Here is a 26945-nt window from a genome sequence, read left to right on the forward strand (position 1 = left end):
TTCAATTAACCGGTGGCCAACTATGGGAAGGTGTCCCAAATAATAATGACTGTCGCCAGAGTGAGACATTCAGAGTCAACAGAGCCCTAAAACACTGCTTCAAGTCGAAATCACAGCGCCCCAGATTTGCACGGTCTAAGCAGGAGAGGTCCAGAAGGAGCCAAGCTCTGAGGATGGTCTCTGGTTTCCGTCCCCAATTCCCCGCGCTTACTTACCTACCCGCTCTGACCCCGGCTTCTCCGGATCTCAGGATCCTTGAAGCGGCTCCTGACCGTCTCACACACCCGCCGCGGAGCTCCGGCCAACCGGAACTCGCTAGCGTCACTTCCGGTCCGCTTACCCCCGGGAGACCGCCTCCAAAAGAGAAACATTCTTCCTCCTTTTAGCGACCCGGGCTGAGCATCGCGGGATTTCGGATCGAGTCCCGATTCCGGACCTGTGGGCGGGGCAAGAAGAAAGATGACTGGTTTCTCAGTGGTTCTTGGTCCGGAAATTGTTGTCAAGGAAGCCCGGAAGAGGTAACTCAAGCGCTACAAGTGTGCTCACTACCCAGGAGAGAAGAAGCGGAGGAGCAAGGGAGGCGGTGGAGAGGTGCTCTAGGTAAGTCGGTCTCTCACAGGGCAGAGGTGGGGTGTGTCAGTCTCCATTCTCTCTACATTTGGAATATTTCTTCCCATCTCATTCCACTCTTAACCGCCTCCCCCGCCCTCCAACTCTTGTTACCTTTTTCGTAAACTGTTTTCCGTCCAGTGGTCGCTAGGGTCACTCCATGTTCTGCCAGTCGTCCTTTGGAAGAAGGCACCAAGCTGCTCGAGGGGAAAGGACCCAGAATATCTAGTTGCCAGGCAAAGCCTCCATTCGGGCAACGTCTATGTGTCTATGTGCTCGCTCCTACTATAAGAAAACACCGAGCAGGCCTCACACCCCGCTGAGTATTTATTGAATACCCACAGCATACCAAGTTTTGAGCCCTACGAGGAAAGAAAAGGTTTATAAGAATATGATCGAAATTTTTGTCCCTCTGTATCACACAAACATGATGTCTAGAGAGGCATTTGAGCCTCTAACGTTATGCCCCAGGCACTGTACTAGACGCTGAGAAGATGATCTCCAGTAGTTGTGTTTAAGTGCTGCTTATAGCAGCTCTGAAGAGTAAGCAATTAAGATTAAGGGATGGCAAAGACTTCAGAGACAGGTGAAGAGGATGTTTTTGTTTGTATTTGTGTGTTTAAATGGAGAAAAACAAAATAATTTCGGGGAGAGATTGCTGCTTGTAAGCACCTGGTAATTTGGTGGGGTGGATAGTACAGCGGAGCAAGAGTGTAAGTTGGGAGGATAAAATAGGTTGTAGCCAAATTGTGTAATGCTTTGAATTTGTGCTAAGGATTTATGTTTTATTCTCTAGGTGTTTACTCATTTCTGTTACTCATTTTTGAGTAGGGATTACGTTTGTGTTTTGGAAGTATAATTATAACGGTAGATGGACCAGGATGAACTAGGGCACAAGGGAAGCAAATGTGAAAAGATTTGCAGTAGAGAAGCTAGTTTTAGAGGTTTTTGGCCAAGAGATATAATTAGGGCATTGGTAGTAGAGATAAGGAGATAGGTTTAAAACAGATGAATTCAACAAGGCTTGGTAACTGAATGTGGTAGGATGGGAGGGAAGGTCCAGGGTTACTCAGAAATCAAGAATACAGAAAAAGGAAGTGAGTTTGAGAGGGAAAGCAGGGTACTGAGCTCAGTTTAGGACACAGTTTAGAGTAGTTCATAGACATTTAAGTGGTGAAATCTAGCAGAAGCTGAAATTTCAAGTTTGGAGCCCAGGAAAGGCATTAGGAGTCTTCAGCACATGATGTTTGGGGAATAAATGAGATTGTTCATCTGACAAACTAGTGTCTGTCTCCTCCTACTAGAATGTTAGCTCCATGAAGAGTGGGACATGGTTTTGTTCAGTGCCAGGGTGCAAAACAGTGCCTGTTGCACAATCGGTTCTCAGTAAATATTGTTTAATTGATTGGGACAATCTTGATTGTCCAGTAGAACTTTCTGCAATCATAGGAACATTCTGTATCTTGCCGTCTGATCGAATAGCCACTAGCCATTTTTAAGTTGTAGAGCTTCTGAGTGCCTGAAATGTGGCTAAGTGCAAACTGAAGAGCTGAGTTTTGATTTAGTTTTATTAAAAGTTTAACTACATTTGGCAAATGGCTGCTATATTGGACAGTGTTTGTGTAGACTGGAAAGAGGGCTGAATGTATAAGTTTGGGTAAAACATACATCAGGGCAAATAGCAGACAGAGCTAGAGAAGGAGACTGGAAAGAAGCTTTTAAAAAGGTAGGATGATAGTGGGGTGAAAGTTGAAGAATTCAAAGAAGGAAAGTTTAAAGAAAAGTTATCAGTGAGTGGTGCAGAAAAGTCAAGTTGAGTCCTAAAAGGAAGGAAGTACATTTGCCAATGAACAAGTGTCTGATTACTTAGCAATTTCAGTTGATTAGGGAAGGGGGACAGGTAATTGAAGTTCAGAGGTAAAGAGAAGAGGAAAGTGAGGTATTGGTTTAAGAGTCAAAGAGGATTTTGGAAAGGTTTATTTTTTAGGTTGGAAAAGGCCAATGGGCATTAGCCAGTGGAGAAGCATAAAGCACTGTCAGTACAGTCCTCTCACCATGTTTGGCCCACCAGTGAGAGAGGACTGAAACTAGGTGCTGTGCTGACAGCTTACCATATGTCACCCTCTTACCTCTAGCCACTCCATGTCACTCTTCTGTGGTCCCTAAATGTTCATTTCCTCAGGATTCTGTTTTATGACGCTATACTTTCCCCAGTAGCCTCATCCACTTTCATCACTTCAGTAACCTAGTTATGTTTCTTAAACATATAGGTCTCTTAAATCTGTATTTCTAGTCTAGCCTTATCTTCTGACCTCTAAAATAATATACCCTTTTTCTTTTTGGCTGGACATCTCTAATCAGGATGCTTTTTAGTAAAAAAAATCGAATATCTCTGAAACTGATTTCAGTATCTTCTACTTTCAGACCTGCTACTTCATCAGAATTCTCATCAGTAAATAGTATCTCTGTTCTCCATTTGTTCAGATACAGGTGTCATTCTAAACTACTTTCTTTCCCTTTCTTTTTATCACCAGATTTTCAGTGAGCCACCACATTATACAGTTGTGCCTTGGCCACATCTTTCCTTTCGCATTGCCTTTATGCTTGTCTGAGTGACAGCCATCTCCTCTAGACTATTGGGAAAGGCCAAATAGAGTATTCTGGAATCAGACTACCACTTAATAGCTGTATGAACTTGGACAAGCTACTTATATTCTATGTACGTTGATTTCCACCTCTGAAAAATGAGGATAATAATTACGTATTTACCTTAAAGGACTGTTGGGAGCATTAAAGGAGACAATTCATGTAAATATTTAGCTAGTGTGTAATATATAGCAAAATACTTAACAATTATTAACTATTACTATCATTACATTATAGTAGCAGCCTCCTAACTGATTCCCTGTATCTGTTCTAGCAAACTTATAATTCATTCTTTACACTGAAGCCCCAGGTGATATTTTAGAAAACAAAAATAATTTCCCTGCAGCAGCTTCCCATTGTTCTTGGGATAAATTCCAAACTGCTTAACATGGCTTATAAGGAAGGCTTCCTGTGACTGGCACCTGCCCTTCTTTCTTCCTTTATTCTCTGCCACTCTTCCCCTCCATCTTTCATCTATCTGGACCACGTGGGTCATTTCACATTACCATATTTCTCTCCTCTGGCTTTCATACTTGGTGTTCTTTCTGCCTGGAAACCATCTTTCCTCCTATCATTTTACTCATTCTTTGTTGAATTTAAGTATCATTCCTCAAGGAGGCCCTCCCTAACCTCCTAAGCTGAGCTTCTGTACTCTCGTAAAACCTTTTCATAAATTTACCACACCCTCGTAATTATTTGTGTCCTCCACTCACCCATGAACAACTGGCAATGGCCTGTATTGTTCATCACTATATTCTCAGCCTAACAAAGTATGTGTCTGGCACATAGGAAGCCAGCAAACATTTGTGTTTTTTGACTTAATTTATCTTGGCCTCAAACTTTTCATTTCAATATAGAAAGTGTCAACTTCTCACTGTTATGTGGATCAGGTGACAAAATACATTCAAAGTATCATTGAAACTGAGCTATGAAAACATAAAGATTTATTTTAATGAAATGAAGGAAATACAAAATTAGGATTGGGCCACCTTCAAACCACTACTGGAGTATAAGCTCTGTGAGAGAAGGGACTTCTGCTTTGTGCACTCCTGTATCCCTTAGGCCCTACAGCAGGACCAGTCAGTGTTTGTGGAAGGAAGAGAATATATCGTAAAAATAAAAGAATTGAGAAGGCAGATGATCCTAGTGAGATTTCTGACTATACTGCAGGTACCTATTCCTGTGGGTATACTCTAGACTTTGTATCACTTTATCATGTCAGTTTCCAAAATCAAAACTCCACGCATCTCAGCCCCCTGCATTCCCAGCTTACTCCATCGTGTCTGTTCTTTAATGGCCTTTTCTATCACCTTCCTGGCCTTAAATCACTTTCTAAGAATATGGATTTCATGGGCTATCATTTTCACTTTTCTTGCCCTCACCCTAAGTTCCCTTACAAGATGGGTCTTGGCCCTTACTCTTTAGCAAAATTCAAAACCTGGACACATCCAGCTATCCAGGTAATAGGGTGGATGAAGGAAGAAAGCAGGTGTAGCAGATTAGTTTGTATGTTTGGAGGCAGTGATTAGGAGGTTTTAGTCTTTTGGCCTCTATTTATGAATTCATCTCTTCTCCTGTATTTGTCCTTACTCTCAGGCTGCTAGGTACTGCTGGAGAAAATCACAACTGGTCAGTATGGTACCATTGTATGATCACCATTATCAGTCTTAACCATGTTTTCAGCATTCCTCTGCAGTCCTGCTGTGTCGTGCTGCAAGTTGTTTTCCAGTCTTCCTCTTCTCAACTCTGGCTGACTTTTTACAGCCTCCCTCCCACCAAGGAACAGCTTCCTGCTCCATATCCACAGACCGTTGGCATAGCAAACTGTCACATTGAGAAAAATGCCCCTTGTTTACAAGACCAAGTCCCTTCTAAGGACTTTAAGTCCCCTCCATGCTACTTCTTTGCACGGTTAATTATTCTTTATCTTGAGCATCTACCTACCTTTCCTCTAGCTCCATCCAGTTGACATTTAAATATACTCAACATATAAATACACTCATCTTAACATTTGTCTTTCTCTCCCTTTCACTTTGTCTCTTATTTCTTGACCCCATCTCAAACTAGCTGCTGCCACACAACTAGTCCATTAGTTTTTTGCTAAAACTAACTGACAGTGTTGGACAAAATGCCATTGACTTGTCTTTTGAAAGTATTTTCCTCACCACATTGTCCTAGTCTTCCTGTTCCCATGTCTAAAGTAGCTCAGAAAGGATTGCAGCTAACAGAAGGGGTGCATGATTACTGTAAAATGCAGTGTTTTTTGGGTGTTTCAGAAAGTGTCTGAATAGTAAACGATTTTAATGGGCTCCAAGGCAGTGAAGATAGTTACAGTTTTTAGAACACTAAGTAGTGATTTCAGGGATATTCGTTTTATTCTAGGGAAGGCAAAGTTTGATTTTGAGGCTTCAAGTGTTGAGGGTATTGGGTCGTTTCACTTAATCAACTGCATCTTTGACTGAGATCCAACTTTTAAAAGCAAGATGAGCACAACAGTGTAATATGTTAAATCATACTTTTACAATGTGGAGACAAATGCATTTATAGACATTGTTTACTTTTCCTTCACACACTGAGTGTAATCTATTGTTTTCTAACAATTATTGAAGGTCTATTGGCCCAATTCATGTCATTTATAGTCCTCCTCCTTTTTCTCTTTCTTTGAGATCTGGAAACAGCCGTGACTTACGTGAAGATCTATTTCAAAGGCTTTTTTTTTTTTCTTGTTTTGTTTCTGAATTAGACACTGTAGAATAAGGCACTAGAGCAGTGGTTCTCAACCCTTTCAGACCCAAGACACTCTTTTTTCCTTAATAACACATCATTAGTAATGAGTGTAAAATGGTGTAGCCACTTTAGAAAATAGTTTGGTAGTTCCTCAGAAGTTACAAAGTTGCCATATGACCCAGTAGTTCAACTCCTGGGTATATGCCCAAGAGAAATACATCCACATAACGTATAGACACAGATGACATGTGTCCACACAAACACTTGTACTCATAGCAGTATTTTTTGTTAGCCAAAAGGTGGAAACAACCTAAATGTCCATCAACTGATGAATAGGTACTACATAAAAATGCAGTATATCTATGCAGTAGGATATTACCAATAAAAAGGAGTGAAGTACTTATAGATGCTAGAGCACGAATAAACCTTGAAAACAGTATGCTAAATGATAGAAGCCTGAAACAAAAGGCCATATATTGTATGGTTTGATGTATATGAGTGTCCAGAATAGGCAAAGACAAAGTAGGTAAGTGATTACCTAGGGCTGGGGGAGAAATGGAAAGCGACTTGGGGCAATAAAAATGTTCTCGAGTTAGTGGTGATGGTTCCATAACCTTGTGGATATATTAAAAACCACTGACATATACCCTTCAAAAGGTGAATTTAAATGTGAGTTGTACTTTTTAAAAAGTATAACATGTGCTATACTATCTTCATTTTAAAATATTTGGTCATACTGTACAATCTACCTACCATATAATTTCAGAATCATTAGTATAATGTCCTTTTAACATAAGTGAGAATAAAAAGGAAATTTAAAATACAGTATGTACTTCCAGGACTACTGCCTATGCCAGCCAGTCAGCTGGTGCACTGCACAACTCCAAGGGTATGGCTTGTAAGTACTACAAATAAGGTGGCCCCATGTATTTCAATATGTAAGTGATTAGGTACTGTTCTGCTAGAAGGAGAAACTGATGGCTGTTGCCTGTGCATAGAAGCATTTTAAATCCAATAGGTTCAAATGTAGACTGATAATAGGTATTTTATTGGTGACTCAAATACCATGAACAGCTTTGCTGGGATAATAGGAATTTCTAACACAATATAGGATGTTTTATATGATAGCTACACTTCAGATAAACAGTGTATGTTAAAACTATGAAAAAATACTTTGTGTTCATGAGGGTTGGGTTCTACTCTCTGAATCGATAGTTTTTCACCTACAGGAACACGACCAGTGGAACAAGTTTTCGCTTTGTAAGACTTATAGCATTCCATACTCAGGTCTAGTAGATGTCAGCAGCACACCTCACTCCAGGTCCATTGTTATGATAAGCAGGAACTTCTTTGAGGGGTTGGTACATCCCCGTTGAGAACTGCTACATTATGAAGACACAAATATGCACTATATTCCAGAAGGGTCAGTTACTCTTGGTTTCTTTAGATACTTTAGGAATCTCGGAAAAACAGAACATTTCCTTTCTCTGCAAGGCTGACTTAGAAAAGGCTGAGTAACAGAGCTTTGCTGTATCCAAGAACAAGAGATACTCCTCATATTGAGATTCATAATGACCTATGACCTAAACTGCTTCACTTGTATTCAGGAATCTTTTCTTGTACATAGCGGAGGAAAAAAGGTACATGCATAAGCACCAAAATATATATATATTTTTTTCTGGTTGACCTCATAATAGTTTTAGAATGCTATTGCATATATACTGTCAAGGTATTTTATCTGATCAGCCTATAACTTTCCACTGCTAGGTAGTGATAACTTGTCATTTCCTTCAAGATGCTCTCCAAATCCTTGGTCATGGAATATTTGGCTCACCCTGGTGCACTCAGCGTGGCTGCCGGAGTTGCTTGTGGCATGTGGCTGGGCTGGGGCCTCCATGTGCGCTTTGGAATGATCCCCAAAGGCTCAGTGAGCAAGACAGATACAGAGACTGGAACTGAAGCAAGCATCTTGGGAGAGAGTGGAGAGTACAAAATGATTCTTGTGGTTCGAAATGACTTAAAGATGGGAAAAGGGAAAGTGGCTGCCCAGTGCTCTCATGCTGCTGTTTCTGCCTACAAACAAATTCAAAGGAGAAATCCTGAATTGCTCAAACAGTGGGAATACTGCGGCCAGCCCAAAGTGGTGGTCAAAGCCCCTGATGAAGAAACTCTGGTTGAATTACTGACCCATGCAAAAATGCTGGGACTGACTATAAGTTTAATCCAAGATGCTGGGCGTACTCAGATTGCACCAGGCTCTCGAACTGTGCTAGGAATTGGGCCAGGACCAGCAGACTTAATTGACAAAGTCACTGGTCACCTAAAACTTTACTAAGTGGAATTTTGTATGATGCTGGTCCCCCCAACCCCAATTGTTTGAAACTATCAAATTGTAACAATAAAACATTAATTTCTTCCCCCAATTTAAATATTCTTGATGTGAAAATCCATTTCTTCTATCATGTTTGGCACAGTTATCTTGGGCTAAAAAAAAAAGTTACGTTAAATGGTCCTGGTGGGTCACATGATAGGTGCTGAAACAAAAAATTTTCAAGTGATGAAACAGATGATGACAAAATTGGGTTACAAGAGGGGTAACGGCATGTCACACATGTGGTTAGATCCATGTGTGTTAATAACTTCTTCCCCACAACTTTGTTGCTGTCCCTGTGGAGGATCAGGGGCTCAAGATATTACATTTGGATGCAATCTGCAGTTTGTTTCCTGCTAACACTTTGTGGATGACTGATAACCTACTTTAATAATAGATCATGGTATAGCCACCCACAGTGGGTTTAGAATTTAACCTTCCAGATCTATGTCTCAAAGTTGAGGTTTTATAGCACTGATATAACCCACCTGTGCAGTGTTTCATGTTCATTTTCCTGCCCTATAGTGCCAAAGGGTTCTCAGCAGAGGTTCTATCTACACAAGCCTTTAAATAAATTCCTTTATGCCCTCCCCCTTTGCCAACATTAAGGCACACTGACACTTGTGAAGTGACTTTCATGTACCTTAGAGATGGTAAAAGGCCCACATAAGAATTTATGGTAATTGTGAAGTGAATGTAGTATGTTATCCCAACATCTGTTTACCTAGAACTTAAAGAATTAGACAATTCAGTTATTTTAAGGGTACCTTGATTTCCCTTTTGATCTTTATATACTTGCCATGGCATAATTCCATTAGTTGTACCAGTTGCCCAGAATGACAGAAAAGGTCCCAGCCCTCAAGTGACTTAGCTTCCTAAATGAAAGCTGCCTTTTAGGGGAATTTTGACAGTATTTCTAAATTCAGTATATCCCTAAGAACTCTGGTGCCCGGGAGCATTTTGGTAACAGTCGCAATGTTAAGTGGCTCCAGCTCTGTGCTTAACTTGAACATATGCATCATGATGCACAACTTCAAGGTCTAAGGTCCGTTGTAGTCTGTGGGCAGAACACTGAAGACTACTATAGCCAGTCTTAAAGGTTCTACTATTGGGACAGTTTAGAGTTTATACTGGCATATAACAGCACAGAAGTTGCATTTGTGAATGATGCCATAGCAGCAACAGTTTCTAAATAGAATGTTTATATTGGATTCAAAAGTGATGCAACAGCATGTAACTGCGTCGAAGAGAGCTTAATCATAAATGCATGATTCTGGTTCAGGCAATTTCTGAGGCTTGCCTCAGAGATGGATGACTCCAAGTTCAAAGATAGTTCATTCACAGGATGGCCTGAGGTGGCTGGTTCAAGTAGTTGTAATAAGTCATGGCATATCTACTAGGATGAACAGTACATGTTCATATTTTTTCTGGTGATTCTAGAAATATATCATGCCTGTTTTCTAGTTCACCTGTACTTAGTATTTATTTTGTAGGAGTCATAACTTGATGTTATAGTCCTTAAAGTATATTCTGCAGAGCCCACAGGGTCTCTAAGACACTTCCAGGACATCAAAACTATTTTTATAGTAATAAAACATTTTCCCCTCACTGTTTTTTTGTACTGATGATACAAAAGCAATGTTGGGTAAAACTGCTGGCACCTTTCTCAAATCAAAGCAGGGGCACCGACTTACATAAGTAGTCATTGTAATTTTCACTGCACAGTAGAAAATAAAGTTGCACTTAATGTCCTTGATGAAGCACAAAAAATTATGACCTTTGACTATCTGTATTAGTAGTCTGTTAACATTAAACACTTCTGGTACACATCAAAGTATGATTGTTGTCTTGAGGGAAAAAAAATGTGTGGCTGAGTCATAAGCTGAACTAGCTGCTTTTGTCGTGCAATGTTGTTACTTGTAAGAACAACTGACAAACTCTGTTATCCAGACCTGGGTGTTCAGCAGTTCATAAGTTAAATGAGCCAGTCTCTTCAAGAACAATTGACAGAATTTTGGAAAACAAGTATCTACCTCTCTTCCAAACTTACCAAAACTAAAGACTTTTCTAATGAGATCAGGGTTTCTCACAGATCCAGTTTTTAAAGATATGTCATCATTTAGAAAGATTGAATGAATTAGGATACCAGAATTTCCACATAGCCAATGCATAAAGGTACAAATCATGCATGGGTGAAAGACCCAAAGTAAAGATAGACCAACGGATTTTAAATACAACAATACAAAAGTTCACTTTCATGGCTTCAGATTCAATATTTCAACTAACAAATATCTGTAAGAGCTATTAAAATATTCATTTTCTATTACATATCTGCATGAGATCAGATTTTCTTCACTTAAGAACAACAGATTGAATGTACAGGCAGATATGAGAATCCAGCAGTCTTCTGTTAAGACAAACTAGAGACTTGTAAAAAATAGTACAGTGCCACTCTTCTCACTTCTGTTCTAGAAGGAAAATTTATAATTGTTTATGTTAACATGCACTGAGTTTGTTAGTTATCTTTAAATGGAATAGTGATTTTCAAAAAGTGTTTTAACTACTAATACAGTAAATATCAATAGATACAACCCCTTCTCTGTCAACTAAAGCTCTGTGGGATCCTAAGTATTTAAGAGTATAAAAAGATCCTAAAAGTTTGAGGACCACTAGAGTGAGAATGTCAATATGATTAAATCAATTTACTGAAAAGTCAAGCAGGCCTAATTGGAGGTCATCAGTCTCTTGCTACTGTACTAATGCCTGTGTTGAAATAGTTGTCAACAAGTAGATTTTTTTGACAATGACTACAGTTGGATTCTAGGGAGGAAGATCATTTAAGGCATGTTTACCTCCTGAAATTTCCCATTAATCTCTTCTTCCATCCTGTTTAAGTCACATTTAGAGTTGTAAGAACTCTTAGGACCCTTATTTTCTGTTTTTAGTTCTTTCTCCTGGGCCATCCTCCTCTTCAGAATATGTTAGGGAAGAGCTAGACATTTTGTGAGAAACATACTCGCTCATAGTGTTAACATGCACATGAGGGAATAAGCTCAGAAGTTTCAGCTTGCTCAAGATTTAAATCTAAGTCATATACTACAGCAGTTTCTACTACAACCCATTATTTATGGTTTAAGTGGCAATTCAGTACCACAGGACACAGCACTGGACTAAAGCTTTTATTTGAAAACCTTCAGTGAAGTATTTAACTTGTTTCTCTGAGGGAAAAGAAAAGGGAAAAATCGTTCCACTGGAAACCAGCCAACCAACCAACCAACCAACCAACCCAGTTGATTCAAAGTATGGGAAGGGTCCAGGGGAACAAATCTTGACTCTGAGAACAAGCTCCCAGACCATTACTATTCTCTTGATTTTGATAATGATGAAGAAAGGGGGCAGAGATGCAGCAGAAACACAAGTACATCCAGAGCCTGAATAGTCAGATGTTTTCACTATAACAAATCAAAAAAGGAAAAGGGATTTTCCAGCTAATACTATAATTTCCTTTGTGAGAATAAGAGGATTGGGTGGTTAAAAGTGGGGAAGGGTAGGAGCTCTAAATTTTAAAAAAATGCTCCTGAGGAGCTGATGATCATCTGCCAATGTTCAAGAGCTGTAGAGCAATACAAGGCTAGGTCTAACTAGGATTAATGTGAAATGAACTTTAACATTCTCGGCCATGAACCAAAAAAAGAGATTCAAACACTGGTTAAAAACATCAACTACCCATAATTTGGGGAATCTTACAATTCATGGCAAGGAACAGCATGGCAACTACATGCTTATACACTTTATGTCAAGTTAATATAATTTCACATCCATGATCTGGTTCATTTAAGTGAAATGCTTCTATAAAATCTTCAAGTGTCACTTGGTTAAATGACAGAGATAGCCAAAATGTAGTCCACTTTAATATTGACTGGTTCTTTGGACACTGCATGTGCCTTATCAACTACAGGAATGCTCATGATGTAATATAATGTTTTCACATGTCCCAGTCCTCATTTCCCTCTGCTCTCACTGCCTCCCAGTACAGCCTCAGCATCCAGTATGAAACTACCACAACCATGGTTCTTTGGGTTTAAATTTGAGTTATTTAATTAAAACTATCATTCTACATGTTATTTCCACAGTCCAGTAATTTATTTTTAATTTGAATAATTTCAAATTCAACAAACAAAACTGAAGAACAGCAATATTTTGTTTGAATTCTCTCTTCTGTACACTCAGTGATCTAAAACACCACAATATCCAACATACACAAACCTCAGGGAAGGGTTAGTAAATACACACAGATTGGAATCATGGTGCTCTTTTGTTCCTGAATGGAATGTCCCACAGAAAAAGCACAGGATACATACAGCACAACATAAGGGCACCTGTTACATATGAAGTGAGCAAAAACACACTAGCATTTTCTATACGCATAATGAGGAAACCTGCATAGGTTAGAGGGCCTTATATGCTCATTTAAAAGTCAGGCAAGTTGTCTAATGCATTTTCAAATAATTTGGAGAGCACTGCAGTCCAATGTAGGATATGCTGATTAGTGTTGTCTTTGTTGGTTGGCATTGACTTCCAGGGTCTTACATGGTCACATACCGAAATTTTTGCTTTAGCTTTTCTTTGAATAAGAGAGATTTAAATGCATTTAGACAATACATATTGTAAGCTGTTTACATACACTAAATTTAAGAGATTCAATATTAGAGTTTTTTTTCTTTAAACACTACAGAGTGCAAATCATGTTCTTCACAACAGATTGAATAGTAAGCAGTTCTTCAAAGAATGAGGGGGAAGAATAAAAGCCCAAGTGAATAAAACATTGAAACTATTCCCCTTGGAAAATAAACTCTAAAATGATGCGGAATGTGAAATAAGCTTTTAACATAAGTGATCCAAGTTTATAGTTAGAAACAAAAAGTAGTCCTTCATGAAATAAAGGTTACAAGAACATGTGCCTGTTTTCCCGTTATAAACTGAGAAGTGGGTAGAGATGTTTCAGTACGAAAATATGCGACGACAGATCTGCTCTCTGCCTCACATGCTGTACCCAAAGCCGGGCTGTGGCTGCCCATAGGGTGGTGCAGTATACCCATAGCCAAAAGGTGCCTGGGGAGGGACCGCAACACTGGGTCCTGCCGTCAGCATCAACTGGGGCTGACCTAAAGAAAAACAGAAAGGGGCAGGGATGGGAGTTGAGGGGGAAGGAGGTGGGAGAAACTGTTAGCACTGTAGAACTATCACACTCTACTCACCCCTAGTTCAGCCACACAATCCCAACTCAGAATGCATACTTTGTGGAGGTAATTTTAGCTGGCACAATTTTGGCACGACAGGCACCCTAAGAAGGGTCCTGCCTAAAAAGCCAATGGTTCAGGGTAGAGGGCCAGAAGTGTAACAGGAATCATGTTACTTTGTATCATATAAAACAATATGCACATGCCTGCTCAACATGATGTATCAGGCAAGAAATCTGCCAGTAAACTTATCACCACATGGTATTTGCATATTTGATTGGGTGACAATATAATTCACATAGGAAAGTTCAATTTTTTAATGGACATGGCTTTAAAATAATTGTACTTTTAAAGTTAGATTTAAATTTCTGATTTAAATATCTAAATGGTAATGAAACCTAACACATTTCCAGCAGAGTCCAGTACTAATTAAGAGAAGGCAATAAAAAATAAGACATTCAAATATGCGTTAGGTATGAAATATGTTAGAGCATACCTCTTTCAAATACTATATTAACACTTACAAAATTTATATAGTTGTTGACCACATATAGAAAACAACCTGCAGAAAATCTGACTTTGAAGTTTAGAGGGAGAAAACCCATAACACCTCTCCCCACACTCATCAAAATAAGTACCCTTAATCTCCCACTAGGTATGTACACCTAGAGCAAGATTTCTCCCAGCGTAACTTTTGTCTCCTTTTTGTTAACAACCAAAATTGTCTTTAGTGAACAAATTCTTTTTTGGAAGACAGCAGTTTATTAAAAAATCACTTCTCATCTTGATATGGACATCTTGAAATTCCAACCCCATTTTCAACTGCCAAACACCCTGAAGGCAGGGCAAAATTTAGTAGGTGCCCCAAATTATTACATCCACCTTGTTTTTGTCCCTACTATTTATCTCAGATATGTTGAACAATTTGCTGCCATTTCTAACAATTTACTTTATCTTCCCCAGCTGCATCAAAACTACCGTGTTCTCTGAAGTCCCAAAGTCCTTTTTCCCTATGGTAAGAGGGAAATAATGCCGTAATAGATTTGTAAATTATCATTTCCTTTAACAGGCTGAGATATATAATGGTCATAATTTTATGCCCTCCTCCAAAAAAATACTTGGTTATAACTTTCAAATTCATTGTTCAAATGAATCTGTTCACCAAGAGGGAAAATGGAAAGGGGAAGTGGTTCAGACATCCATATGTAAGAAGAAATTGTCTTAAAATATCCACAGAGAGTTTCAAGATTCTCTCTCTCTGCGAAGTTCTCAAATGGAAACTACCCAGTTCTCTAGCCCATTTAGAATCTAAAGAGAGGATGTAGAATCCCGAAAGAATGAAATGCTTGTCTACTCTATTTGAGGTTAGAAAGAGAGATTACCATAAACAATAGGTTGTGTCTCTGTAGCTTGTTCTTCTTCTTTTCTCAGTGATTCTGAAGCATCTAACTTATCCACCTGGAGAAAAACAGGTAATGTTAATTAGCACCTCAAAAGTATTATAAACCTAGGTTTATGGCAGAAAGTGGAAAAGCCTTAGAATATTAAATTTTGTCAAAATAAAACAGACTAGAAAGAACATTCTCAGGCCCCCTCAAATTCAATGGCAATGTTCATACTTCAGTCAAGGTGATTTTTGCAGTCATTATAAACCCTCGAGAAGGAGGGATTTATAAATGCCATAAAAGCTCACGCCAGGCTAAAACTGGGCATGCTAGGATGCAGCCAGCCTGAGGGAGGGAGGTAACGAGAAGGAACCACTTTTTAAAACAAAATTTAAACCCTATCAAAGATAGTAATGGTGAATTCATGACTTGGAAAGATTTCCCTCCCCAAAGAAAATGGTATTCAAAAAAGTGAAATGAGTCTGACTGAAAAAGTACTTGTGCAGAATAAGTTATTTTTGACAACTGTGCGTAGCTTCTACTGATATTGGTTACCAGTACAGACTGAAGTTTTAAGACTCAAGTGGCTCCATATTCAATCTTTTTATATTAAAGGCAGGCTCAATGTTTTAATGTTCTGGTCTCTAGGAAGTAACTAGGAATGCCTGGTTTTGCCCCAACTTCTTTGAGGAAGAAATTTTTTGCTTTTAATTAAGCCAAAGAAGTAAATGGCTATTATACGCTAGCTACTCTGAATAAAGTGACTAGTATCAGACAGAAATAATACTGAAGAGGAGTTCAAATGTATTAGTCAAAGAAAGGAACTACAATACACAGGTCCTCCCACTAACCAGCTGTGTGACCTTGGCAAACCAATGCACTGATTAAATTTCCTTGCCTATATAATGAGACACTTGGAACGAGAATCTGCAAAGTTCCTTCTGGGACTAACATGATTTGATTTTGGAATTCTGTGAAGAATTGGGGAGAAATAATGTTAGGACACTGGATTAGGGAATGTCCACCATACAATTCCCACTTGCCTTTTATACTATGTTTGTCTTTTAAGCTATATTTAAAAGTTGGTATCTTAACCTGAGCCTTATAGTTGGTCTATCATTATAAAGTAAAACTTTTAAATCTTGATGTTTTTTATTACTAGTGGTTTTCAAAGTCATAATTGTGCTGGGTGACATGGGGTCACAGTGCAGGAAGGAACTTTTTATGAATGTTAACTGCATGTTCTTCAGAAAGGCAAACAGAAAAATCACTCACAAATGCAGATTTTAGTGAAAAAGCTACAAAGGTTAAAGCAGCCTCTAGTTTCCATTTGAAACTACTTAAAATAATGTGTTTGAGTCTTCACATAGGCCATTAAGGTTAGGACAATATTCTGTACACATTTTAAGTATTTCATATTAAATTTCATAAATAATGGGTCTAATCCATCCCAGTCTGATAAGGAACAAAATTTGAGAAAAGTAAGCTGAGCAGACTCTAGACACCTTTAGATAAAATGTTCTTTTTTTTTTTTTCACCCTAGGAAGATGGGTTAGTCTGCTTCTACATACTATCTTCCTCTTTTATAGCCTATATGTTAATGTATTACAAATTACCCCAGTACAAAGTAAAAACTACTATGGAGTATAAGTACCATGAGAAATACCCAATGTTTGGCATTCAAACTTAAAAATTATCACAGCTGTATATACTTTAAAGCACAGTTTATGCCATCAAGGGTCAGATAAGGTTTTGCTAACTTAAACAGTATCCAAGGGTGAGCCAAAGAGGTTATACAAAAAAGAAAAAAAAGGATGGGTGTAAATTAATAACTTCTAAGTCATCAGAAGAAAAAATGAAAACAAAAAGACCGCCACAGCATAATACACTTATAGACTTTAAAGGAAAAGAATCTAAAGTGAACACATGTTTCAAAGTTCATGTCTGAGTCAAATGTTGAAGACAGAAGCCCTATTCTAGAAGTACAGTGAAGACTTAGAAGAGCCAGCACCACCACAATGCCCAGGCATCGACATGCGCAGGTTGGGCATAGGGGAAAAGAAAAACTCCGAAGGATTACTAGCATCAAGCTAAGCAAAAAAAACAGTTTTGATTTTTCTATATACTGGGACAGCCTCTGGCACAGCAACATACAATTTTTGTTTCCACTGACCCAATTTAGATTTCTCAAAAAGGAAAAGCAGAGAAGGCTTTTATGAACACAGGCTTTTGTTAAGAGCTGTAACAAAAGTTTCTGATCCTTGGATTTAAAAAGAAAAATTACTGGTAAGTGTTTGTCGCTGAGTTCAGTTTCACCTGTACTATTGAAAATTCTCTATAATGTAAAAGGCTTTTCCACAAAGACTGCAATATGCTGCAGAGGAAAAGTTAACATGCAGTCAGTTATTTTGGTGTATGTGTGCATGAAAAAAAGGCAAAAGTACTGAAGCAGGAAGTGAGATCTGAAAATGACCGTTGTTCTACAGGCTCTCAAGAAACACACACAGCCCACAGCAATGCTTTCGGAGTTTCAAAAGTAGTATGACATAATTGCAATGACTACTGTACATGCTTGATTTAAAACAACGCATAACACTGCAGTTCAATTACCTGTTTTTCACACACACGCTTTCTAACTGCCTTGCTTACTAGCTGCTGAAGGGCCTCACACACAATGCATTTTACTCAGGTTTGCCCTAAGTTCCAATGGTGACTCCAGTTTGGTTCAACATTAATTCCAAGGCACTGTTGCCCACCCAGATTCTTTTAAATTTGTTTCCACTCTCCTTTACCTTCCCACCCTTTTCTTACCACAATTTGATACCAGACATAAGTTTGTTTCACTTATACTGAGATGAAAACAAGCCAATGAAGGAAGCAGCAACCAAAAGGTGCCTAAATTTGACCTTGGACAAGCCAATGGATGAGTAAGAGAGCAAATTTTAGGTAGCTTCAGAGGTGTGCTTATTAAAGAAAGTAGAAGTTAATATTGCTCCATTATATACAGAAATAATCCATGTTGCTTAGACGTAATTACAGCAAGCTACTCTCATGATTTAGAAAGTTTTGATTCCTCTTGAACATGGACTAGCACCATAAGAACTGGACACCTGGAGAAACATGAGGAAAGTCTCTTCGGAAGCAGCTAGTATCTCTTGTATCTACTTTCAGCAAAAAATTAGTAAGAATCAAGAGATCAGAAACTGGATCACAGTCCTTCAATACCAAAAAAAAAAAAAAAACCAAAAAGCCGTTTAGGGCATGTATATACAAATATAAATACAACAACTGTCAGGCAAGCTCACAAAATAAAACCAGAGGCTGTTTAAATTTATTTAGCATATTAAGAAAATCCTATTACGGTCCAGATACCCTGACAGGGAAGAGAAATTTCCTGAAACTTTGGAATTAATATGGAAACTCACCATGCTCAGTTTTTAATAATACATTTAAGAGAGACTGTGAACCAACTACTGATTAGCCTCCTGCCCTTCCTAAAGCCTAATAGCTGATTAGTAGCAAACATCTACTAATGTCCTACAGCTCTATTATAGTTATGTTTCAAGGGACTTGCAGAGGCTTTAGTGAAAATTTATTGGGGGGAAAAGCAGCAGCAGCGTAGAAAAGGAAGGAAAAAAAATCATGCAAATTCCTTAGACTTAGTCCTCCAGACTTAAAGATGGAAAAGAATCAACTTTCACCTTTTCCTTTATTGCATCAACCTGCAAAGGAATTCAGAAGGTGCAGCTTAGAAAAAAAATCAAATTCCATATTGAGCATAAAAAGGTAGAATCAGCAACAAAGATTTAGGGGAGAAACATCTAACCACTAAAAAAGGCATGAGAAAAGGGAAAATAAAGGGTATACTGAAAGCAAAATTCAGAGTTTTTTAAACTTCAGAGCTTATTGCAGAAGAATATATGCTAGAGTCAGTGTGAAAGAAAGCAGCTTAATCACTAGTAGAATTTATAGCACTTTGGTTAACAGTAGCTTGGAGCCAGGTCTCACAAGTTGGCATTATGCAGGAGAAAAGAAGCTGTTTTCATCTATGGCTAAGATAAGGCAACTGTTTTTTCTCTTACACTGGACTTTAAGCAATTTGTGCAAAGAAATGCTAATTCTTAAAAAATAATTGAACACAATCATATCTAATTAGATGGTAGCCTAAGGAAATACTCAGTAAATTGGGGGTTTTTAGTAGTCCTTTCCCCCTTTACTCAGGCATGTTGAAGATATCAGATGTCAAACTCTAATTTTAATAAACATGTTTTGCTTTGACAAAATGGATCCTTTAGGACCATTTAAAAATGATCTATACCAAGAAAGCTAGTAATAGTAACTGTTTTAAGAATCAGCTCAGTAAAAAAATACTCTGACACCAAGAAGGGACACTATGATAAATAAATGAATTTTGTAAGAGGATTATAACCCCAACTTGTTTAACTCGCTTTTAGGAAATGTTATTCATTGTTAACCTTCCATGGTATTTTTCGATTAGGGGGTTAAACTATCAGAAATATTGAGAAGATTAACAGGACGTTAAGAACATAGGTGCAGCTTCCCTAGGGGAAAACCGCCACACTTACTAAAGCCAAGAACAACCAAATTAAAGGGAATCTACACTACTAAGTTATGGACATCTGAGTTAGGAGAACTGACTTGAGGAAGATGTTAATTTGAAAAAAAAAAAATTTTTTTTATTCAAACGTTTCAAAAAAAAACGAATATACAATACAGAATTACTACTGTTTATCCTCAAAAACATATTGAGGGTAAAGCATTCTGACAAGTTATGTCTGAGTTTCCCTTTTCATTCAGTGTCACTGTCAGATATTAATAATTCCTGGAAACAGGAATATTTTATTATCAACTAAATGACTTATTTCTACTAGAGAAGAAGCATTTGAAATTTTAAGTCTGCACATGGAATGTTACATATCTGCCAGACAGTTAGCTCTGAATACACCCAGAAGCAGCATCACCTTTGTCAAGTATTCCTTCATGACCTGGATGAAATAGGGCATGGCAAAATCCATGATGTTGTGCCTCCACGCGGTCTCCAGGACGACATCTGGTCTCAAAAGATCGTAACAGGTAAAGAGACAAGCTCCAAAGCACTCTCTTTTTTCTTCCTGCAAAAACCACTGTAGGAGTTCTTCCGCCAACTCAGTATCTTTAGATTCAGAGGCATATTGCATTGCATCCTATTCAAAAGAAAGGGTGAAGGCCAAACATTAAATTCAAATACACTGGACTTACAAACCAAGTAATACAATGGGGAAAAAACCCTCCTAGTTACATCACTTAAAGATTTGTTGAAAGAAAAGGAAAACAGACAGGGGAAAGCATTTTTTTCTATAAGAGAGCTTTGACATGAACATAAGACAGCCTCTAGAATCAAGAAATTGCCTTAACTGCCATCTCACATGGGAGCTTAAAGGCAATTCTCATACTCAAAACACTAGTATTTTTATAGACCACACAACTTGAAATATACCATTTTAGGTTTAACACAGACCATCTAGTACTTGGTTTAACAGCCCCATCCCCCAACTTTATCCACCTTGTACAGACTATCTTTCTTGCACAGCTCAACACTCTGTTTCCAGCGATTGTTGCCTTTGAAGAGATAAGCAGCAATTCTTCTGAACTCAATGAGTTCATGTTTTTCCAAACGCTGAGCAAGTGAGATATTGTCAAAGTTGTCATAAGCATCTATAGATGTTCTGAGAGCCTAAAAAAAGGGGGGGAGTGGGGAGAGAAGGCATCCAAATGCCAGATTAGTGGTTTTTAGCTTAAAATTTGTTACATCATTACTGCATATGACTGACTGCATATGACATGATCAATATATTGGTATGATACATATGTATGTGACTTGAACAACAGGCCATCATTGTAATATGACAGCCTTGATTCAAGCCTCGATCCACAAAGTTACAACGTGCATAAGTATCAGAGTTCTTCAATCTATATGCATAACGATTAAGTCATCAAAGGTACTGTAAAATATTTAAAGGTGCAATTTTCTTGAAGGTTTTCAGTATCAAAGACTAACTTGAATGGTTATGAAATTGGGAGGATATCTAATTTGGAGATTTTATGTCCTAGGGAAACTATACAACTCAACATGATATTCAGTCATACAGATAAACATGGGATCTGAGCCTAAAAGAAAATCATGACAGTAGGAGAAAGAAAAATGGCAACTAGCTTAACTTTGTAAGGCTAATTAATTGTTTTTTAGAAATCCTTCATAAGGGATAGTTTACTTAAAAAAAAAAAGATACTTATATGGTATAGGACAAGAAAAGCAGTAAATATGCACAGTTAATACCAATTAAGTTTTATGGATCAGTGAAGAGATCAAAGACTTTTTCAACCCTACCTACTAGATGTTTAGAGATAAGGCAGCCATGATACTTTATCTAAAACATTAACCTAGACAAGAGTTAAGCAAAATTCTATAAACTTGGTACTTAATCAGAGTTCAGATTTATCAGTCTGAAAACCTCACTGAATTTAGATCCTATGCTTTACAATCCTAAGGGATAATGGGCTTTTTCACTCCAAAACATACCAACTTTAGAATCCAATCATAACCTGAGTTTTGAGAATAGAAGCAAAAACCAAAAGGTTTTACCTGATAATCTTCTTCTGTAATAAAGAGGTTGTTCAGTGATTCATTCACAGATTTGTTGTTGTGGTTCTGAACTGAACGCAAATATGGTTTCACCAATGGTAGCTGTTTAACCTTTAAAATAGAGAGTTTGTTGCAAATGTACCATATCGTTAAAGTTCCATGGACAAAGGTTATCCCAGTATGTCTTAATTCCCTGCTATGAAATTTTGAAGTTTTAAAAATTATTACCTTGCTGAAATAATTGACTGCACGAGTATGATCCAACCGTGGAGACAGCACCATCAGCAAATCGTTTAACAACAGGGGCTTGAATTCTAGGTAAAACTGTATCGCTCTGTAGTATAGTTCCACGTTGGCAACCTAAAATGGGAAAAACCCAGAGAAGTCAGACCTATTTCCTAATGAGCTTTCTCCTTCCAACATCTTTGTCTTCTGAAGAAGGTGCACACCTTGGTAATGATATCTTTGAATTGCCCTTCTTTCCATGCATCAGTTGGATGATTCATCATGGTGATTATGGCATTATCATATTCTTCATACTTGTCATACAAAAACACCAATTCTGCCCAAAGATGAGCTTGTTCTGCAGCTCTTAGCACCTGTGTAAAGAAGATTTAGACATGGATCTCTAATTCTACCTAATAGCATAAAAAAATAAGATATTTTGTATTCCTTTTAGCAATAGGATTGCCTCACAATGTTAAAGGGTGGTTACCTTAGGAATATTCACTCTGGACCAGAATAGCTCCAGGTGCTCTCTCATTTTCTGTGGCTTAAATTTAGAATACAGAATAGCTAATTCAGTAAACATTCCCATATGAGCTCGCTCAAGTCCCAGTGCTGCTTCCAACATGGTTATCAGTTCTTCAAAATATCCACGATCCTAAATAAGGGAAATATGCAATTAAAGATAAGAGTATCTGCAGCAAAAGACCTCAATTACTACCGTAGACTCCTGATCATTACCTGATAGTAGTTAATCAGTTCCTCCAATTCATCCGCATGTACTACAATATGAAGCCCACACATCTGAGCAAGACGGAACTCTTTCCCATCTACACAGGCAAAGCAGACCTATAATAAAAATTTCAATTATGTGAACTCAAATGTAAACATGGATGGTTACTTCAATTCATCAGTTTAAAGAGCATTCCTAAATAGCATCTTAATTCTTCACTCGAAACTGGTGTTTAGATTACCTCTTTCCATGTTCGAGTACTGTTAGCTTTCCTAGCTCCATCAACAGCTGCCTGATATTCACCCAGGTGAACCAGGGTAGATGCCAAGCGTCCAAAATTAGAAACATTATTGTACAACAGCTTAGCTGCGTCATACATTTTTTCATCATAACAACGATCACCAACCTGGAAAAAAAAAAGACAATCCATTTTCAGTCAGCCTAAACACAATCCTCCCTCCAAATTCACAACTCAATTTAATACTGAGAAACAGTATTTTTCTTGTAAGAATTTTCTTAGAAATCTTCAGTTGTGATCCTACTAAGCTAATAAAATTGTTCAACTACTGATTTTTACATTCTTGAAAAAAATCTGAACAGGAAACCCACTTGTTGGATATGAGCATTATTTGGCCCATTGATGAACTCTTCTAACTCTGCAAGGCGGTTTGTTTTAGCCAGTGCAAATATCAATTCTGTCTCCACATAGGACTCACGAGCCTTCTTACGGGCCATCTGCAAATACTTCACTAGTTCTTCCCAGTTTCCTAAGCATAGAAAAATAAAAAAAATATATCCAAACGCCAACATCTTCAATGAAAGCTGCTATTAATTTCCTTTTCAAGTAAACATCATAGAGAACAAATATAAACAGTGACATGCAACTAAAATAGCAAAATTTCTATTATGTTTCTGTATTACTGACCAAATAGTGAATTATTTTTCCTTAAAATTGTAAGCTTAGAGCTCAATCGGAATTTTATAAGATTTCAAAAAAAAAATTAATCTTCTTCAGGGACTTTCAAGTTCACAAAATGTAGCCTCTCTTTATCTGGACCAGATGGATGCCTATATATTTTCATAAATAACGACTCAGTATTTAACTCCTACACAATTCAGAATAGACAGATATGTTAATACTTAGCCTATTCATAGCTTCGGTGTATTTTCTAAGGTTGCAAATACATAAAAGAAGTCCTACCACTAGTATTGGCAGCCTGAACGACTTCCATGTAGGATGAAGGATCATCTGCTTTGATGTAAGAATCAATGGCTTCTTTGACCATCCCCTTCTGCAACTGGGCTTTCGCAAGCTGACTCCAGACAGCAGGTTCATTGCAGCGTTCAGCAAACTCATATGCGCGATCCAAGTTTCCAATATGTTCAATCAAGACCTAGCCAGCCAATTTCCAAATGAGGGTTACAGTAAAATGATTCTTACAATTACAATAGTAACTAAATTTAAACAATCAGGATTTTACTGCTTTTCTTTGCCACAGCAATCAGTTTTGCCCATCCTAATAGGGCAATGCATATACTGATTCATGAGAAGGCATTACATTTTATAAATCAATGTAAGTAATCTGAAGATTTACCTGCACTGCTGAAGTATTGACATCAAATTTCCGGAAAATGGCAAATGCTTCCTCAAACAGCTCGTTGCAGATGGCGATATTGGCAATGTCTGGGGCATCATAATTATCCAGGCGGTTAATGTACTCCATAACACGTGTACGGTCAGCCTTGATTGCAGTAAGAATGAGGAGGTTTTGCAGGTTCCTTTAAGAAAAAAAGACTTGAATGTACCATTTTAAAACTTATTAGCCCTAAAGAATAAACAGTGCGGCTATAAAGAGTTTTGTTGTAGGAGGAAGGGTGAGAAGAAGAGAGTATCAGAAGAGTGAGAATTCAGACAATATTCTCTTATCTTCGTCCCTTTCTTCCTCCCCAGACTGACAGGCCATAATTAAAGACTGAATACGAATAGCCAATGGACCACTCTCATAGCATACCTGTGTTCACTGAATACAGAGTTATCAAGGACAATTTTCTCCAGTAGCTCAATGAGTTCATTAGGAAGGTCTGCAGTCATAAAAGCTTTGACAGTTACTGACACCTCCTCAGGGTCCTGAGTCTCAGACAAGGCTGTCTGTACAACCTGCAGAGGACATGTAGGGAATATTGAAGATATTATCTAATAAATTGGCCTCTCAGTAGAAAACGTGAAAAAAGTAGAAAAGAATGGAAGAAAAGTTATCTTTAGATTTACCACCCAAAAGTCTTTCTACATAAAATCCAAGTATTCCCATACCACGTGTACTTCCATCCTCTTGAAAAATCATCACCCTAATTATATTTCTGTCTTTTCCCTGATTAAAACATTATGCATTATAACCACTCCTTATTATCATTTTTGGCTACATATAACTCAGCTACATAGATGTGGCATTATATACTCAGTAATTCCTCTATTTCTGGCTATTTGCGAAGTTCCCAGATGCTGCAATGAGTATTTTTTTCCAGGAAGCTTTCTATTTGGGAATTTTTCTCAGAAATGCTTCCCAGGAGAGGAATGAAAAATTATAGCCTTTAGTTTATTCTCCATCAGAAGAATTTATGAACCATTATAACACCCTTCAATATTTATGGCTTTAAAAAATATTTTTAATTCATGATATATTTTTTAGTATAATTTTACTTTACATTTTACTGACTTCTCTCCCTGTTAAGTATGATCCATTTGAGTATATGATGAGGGAAAAGGTTTTATTCGTAGCTTAAAAAGATGAACCAAAACATCTTCCAATCTTACCTGGTCAATTAGGGGCCTCCTGTAAGGATTGCTTTCCAGGAGCACACTACCCCACAATTCTGGATCCTTTCGGCGTACCAGATAGCGGGAAAGACTTTTGAAGAGGGAATTCTCATTGCAAACCTAAATATGATATTAAAGATTAATTTCAAGGTAAAAAGTAGACTTTTTATAGACTGACTTTACTTAAAAAGGTATTTGTTGCAATTTATACATTATTTACTGTTTTATAGGAAAAAAATCCATTACTTTTTATATATAATCTTGAGTAGGTCACAATCAAGTTTTTCTTATTTAAATTCAACATGTAATTATCAACTAGAGGGGAAAAATTGCTATAAAAGACATTATTGGGTAAACTGACAAAAATGGAATAAAACAGATTTCTAAAAGTATTCTATCAGTGCCAAACTGACTGAAGTTGATCTCTATAATGTGGTTATTAAGAATATCCTTATTCTTAGGTAATACATACTAAGGAGGTTTAAGGTCATGATTTATGTAACTTATTTTCATATGGTTAAAAAGTTATATGTGTGATAGTGTGTATATGCATGTATGTATGAAACAGCTGTATGAGAACACAAGTGATAAATCTAGTGAGGTAAAAATGTTGATAGCTGAATATAACTCATGCATATATGGTCAATTAATATATGATAAAGGATCCATGAATATACAATGGAAAAAATTCAATAAATGGTTCTGGGACAACTGTATAACTACATTTAAGATGATGCAACTGGATTACTAACTCCATATACAAAATAAGGAAATGGATTAAAGACCTAAATAAAGGATATGAAACTATAAAACTCTTAGAAGAAAAAATAGGCAAAAATCTCTTGCACATAAGCATGAGCAATTTTTTTCTGGATGCACCTCCCCAGGCAAGGGAAGCAAAATAAAAAATGAACAAGTGGGACTACATCCAACTAAAAAGCCTCTGTACAGCAAAGGACACCATCAATAAAACAAAAAGGAAACTTATAGTATGGGAAAATATATTCATAAATGATTTATCTGAGAAGAGGTTAACATCCAGAATATATAAAGAACTCATATGCCTCAACCCCCGCCACCAAAACAAATAACCTTATTAAAAAATAGGCAGAGGACTGAACAGACATTTCTCCATAGAAGAAATACAGACTGCCAACAGGCACATGAAAGATGCTCCATGTCACTAATCATCAGGAAAATGCAAATCAAAATAACAGTGAGGTATCACCCCACACAAGTTAGAATGGCAACAAATAACAAGTGTTGCCAAGGTGAGAAAAGGGAACCCTCCTACACTGTTGGTGGGAAGGTAAATTGGTACAGCTGCTGTGGAAAGTAGTGTGGTGATTCCTAGATAAACTAAAAATAGAAATACCACATGTCCCAGTAACTCCACTTCTAGAAATTTACTTGAAGAAGACAAAATCTCTGATTTGAAAAGACATATACACCCCTAATGTTTATTGCCACATTATTTACAATAGCCAAGATATGGAAGCAACTCAAGTGTCCATCAACAGATGAATGAATCAAGAGTCGATACATATGCTA

General features: G+C 37.6%; 3 protein-coding genes across 7 annotated transcripts in view; 1 reads left to right on the top strand and 2 right to left on the bottom strand.

Annotated features, from left to right (window-relative positions):
* Positions 1–340, bottom strand: part of VMP1 (vacuole membrane protein 1) — a 134959-nt gene extending 134619 nt beyond the window's left edge. The window contains exon 1 of one of the 3 annotated variants that reach the window (XR_012130646.1): positions 216–340. The gene's annotated coding sequence lies outside the window, so the exon portion shown is untranslated. The remainder of the gene's footprint in view (positions 1–215) is intronic. The other 2 variants (XM_017662573.3, XM_073235322.1) reach the window with 2 other exon arrangements.
* Positions 341–439: 99 nt separating this feature from the next.
* PTRH2 (peptidyl-tRNA hydrolase 2) lies at positions 440–8411 on the top strand. Of its 2 annotated transcripts, none has more exons than XM_017662575.3 (2): positions 440–600; positions 7778–8411. In XM_017662575.3, exon 2 carries the CDS (start codon positions 7778–7780, stop codon positions 8315–8317), a length of 540 nt encoding a protein of 179 aa, XP_017518064.1. In that variant the 5' UTR covers positions 440–600; the 3' UTR covers positions 8318–8411. The 2 variants fall into 2 exon arrangements, with proteins under 2 accessions (XP_017518064.1, XP_036859932.1); XM_037004037.2 differs by having other exon boundaries at positions 459–600; positions 7750–8411.
* Positions 8412–12474: 4063 nt separating this feature from the next.
* CLTC (clathrin heavy chain) overlaps positions 12475–26945 on the bottom strand; it is a 60710-nt gene continuing 46239 nt past the window's right edge. Inside the window, exons 18-33 of one of the 2 annotated variants that reach the window (XM_017662576.3) lie at positions 25392–25514; positions 24592–24737; positions 24175–24358; positions 23781–23973; positions 23189–23346; positions 22821–22985; positions 22588–22695; positions 22337–22504; positions 22071–22220; positions 21850–21981; positions 21622–21732; positions 20542–20712; positions 19961–20182; positions 18680–18700; positions 14976–15051; positions 12475–13518 (exon numbers count right to left, since the gene is read on the bottom strand). In XM_017662576.3, coding sequence (XP_017518065.1) covers positions 13394–13518; positions 14976–15051; positions 18680–18700; positions 19961–20182; positions 20542–20712; positions 21622–21732; positions 21850–21981; positions 22071–22220; positions 22337–22504; positions 22588–22695; positions 22821–22985; positions 23189–23346; positions 23781–23973; positions 24175–24358; positions 24592–24737; positions 25392–25514 — 2253 coding nt within the window. In that variant the 3' untranslated portion in view covers positions 12475–13393. The remainder of the gene's footprint in view (positions 13519–14975; positions 15052–18679; positions 18701–19960; positions 20183–20541; positions 20713–21621; positions 21733–21849; positions 21982–22070; positions 22221–22336; positions 22505–22587; positions 22696–22820; positions 22986–23188; positions 23347–23780; positions 23974–24174; positions 24359–24591; positions 24738–25391; positions 25515–26945) is intronic. The other variant, XM_017662577.3, reaches the window with a different exon arrangement.

This window comes from Manis javanica, chromosome 4, assembly GCF_040802235.1.
Source record: "Manis javanica isolate MJ-LG chromosome 4, MJ_LKY, whole genome shotgun sequence".
Taxonomy (NCBI): domain Eukaryota; kingdom Metazoa; phylum Chordata; class Mammalia; order Pholidota; family Manidae; genus Manis; species Manis javanica.

Excerpts from the sequence above, each read along its gene's own strand:
- PTRH2 (XM_017662575.3), top strand. The coding sequence starts at position 7,778 with ATGCTCTCCAAATCCTTGGTCATGGAATATTTGGCTCACCCTGGTGCA.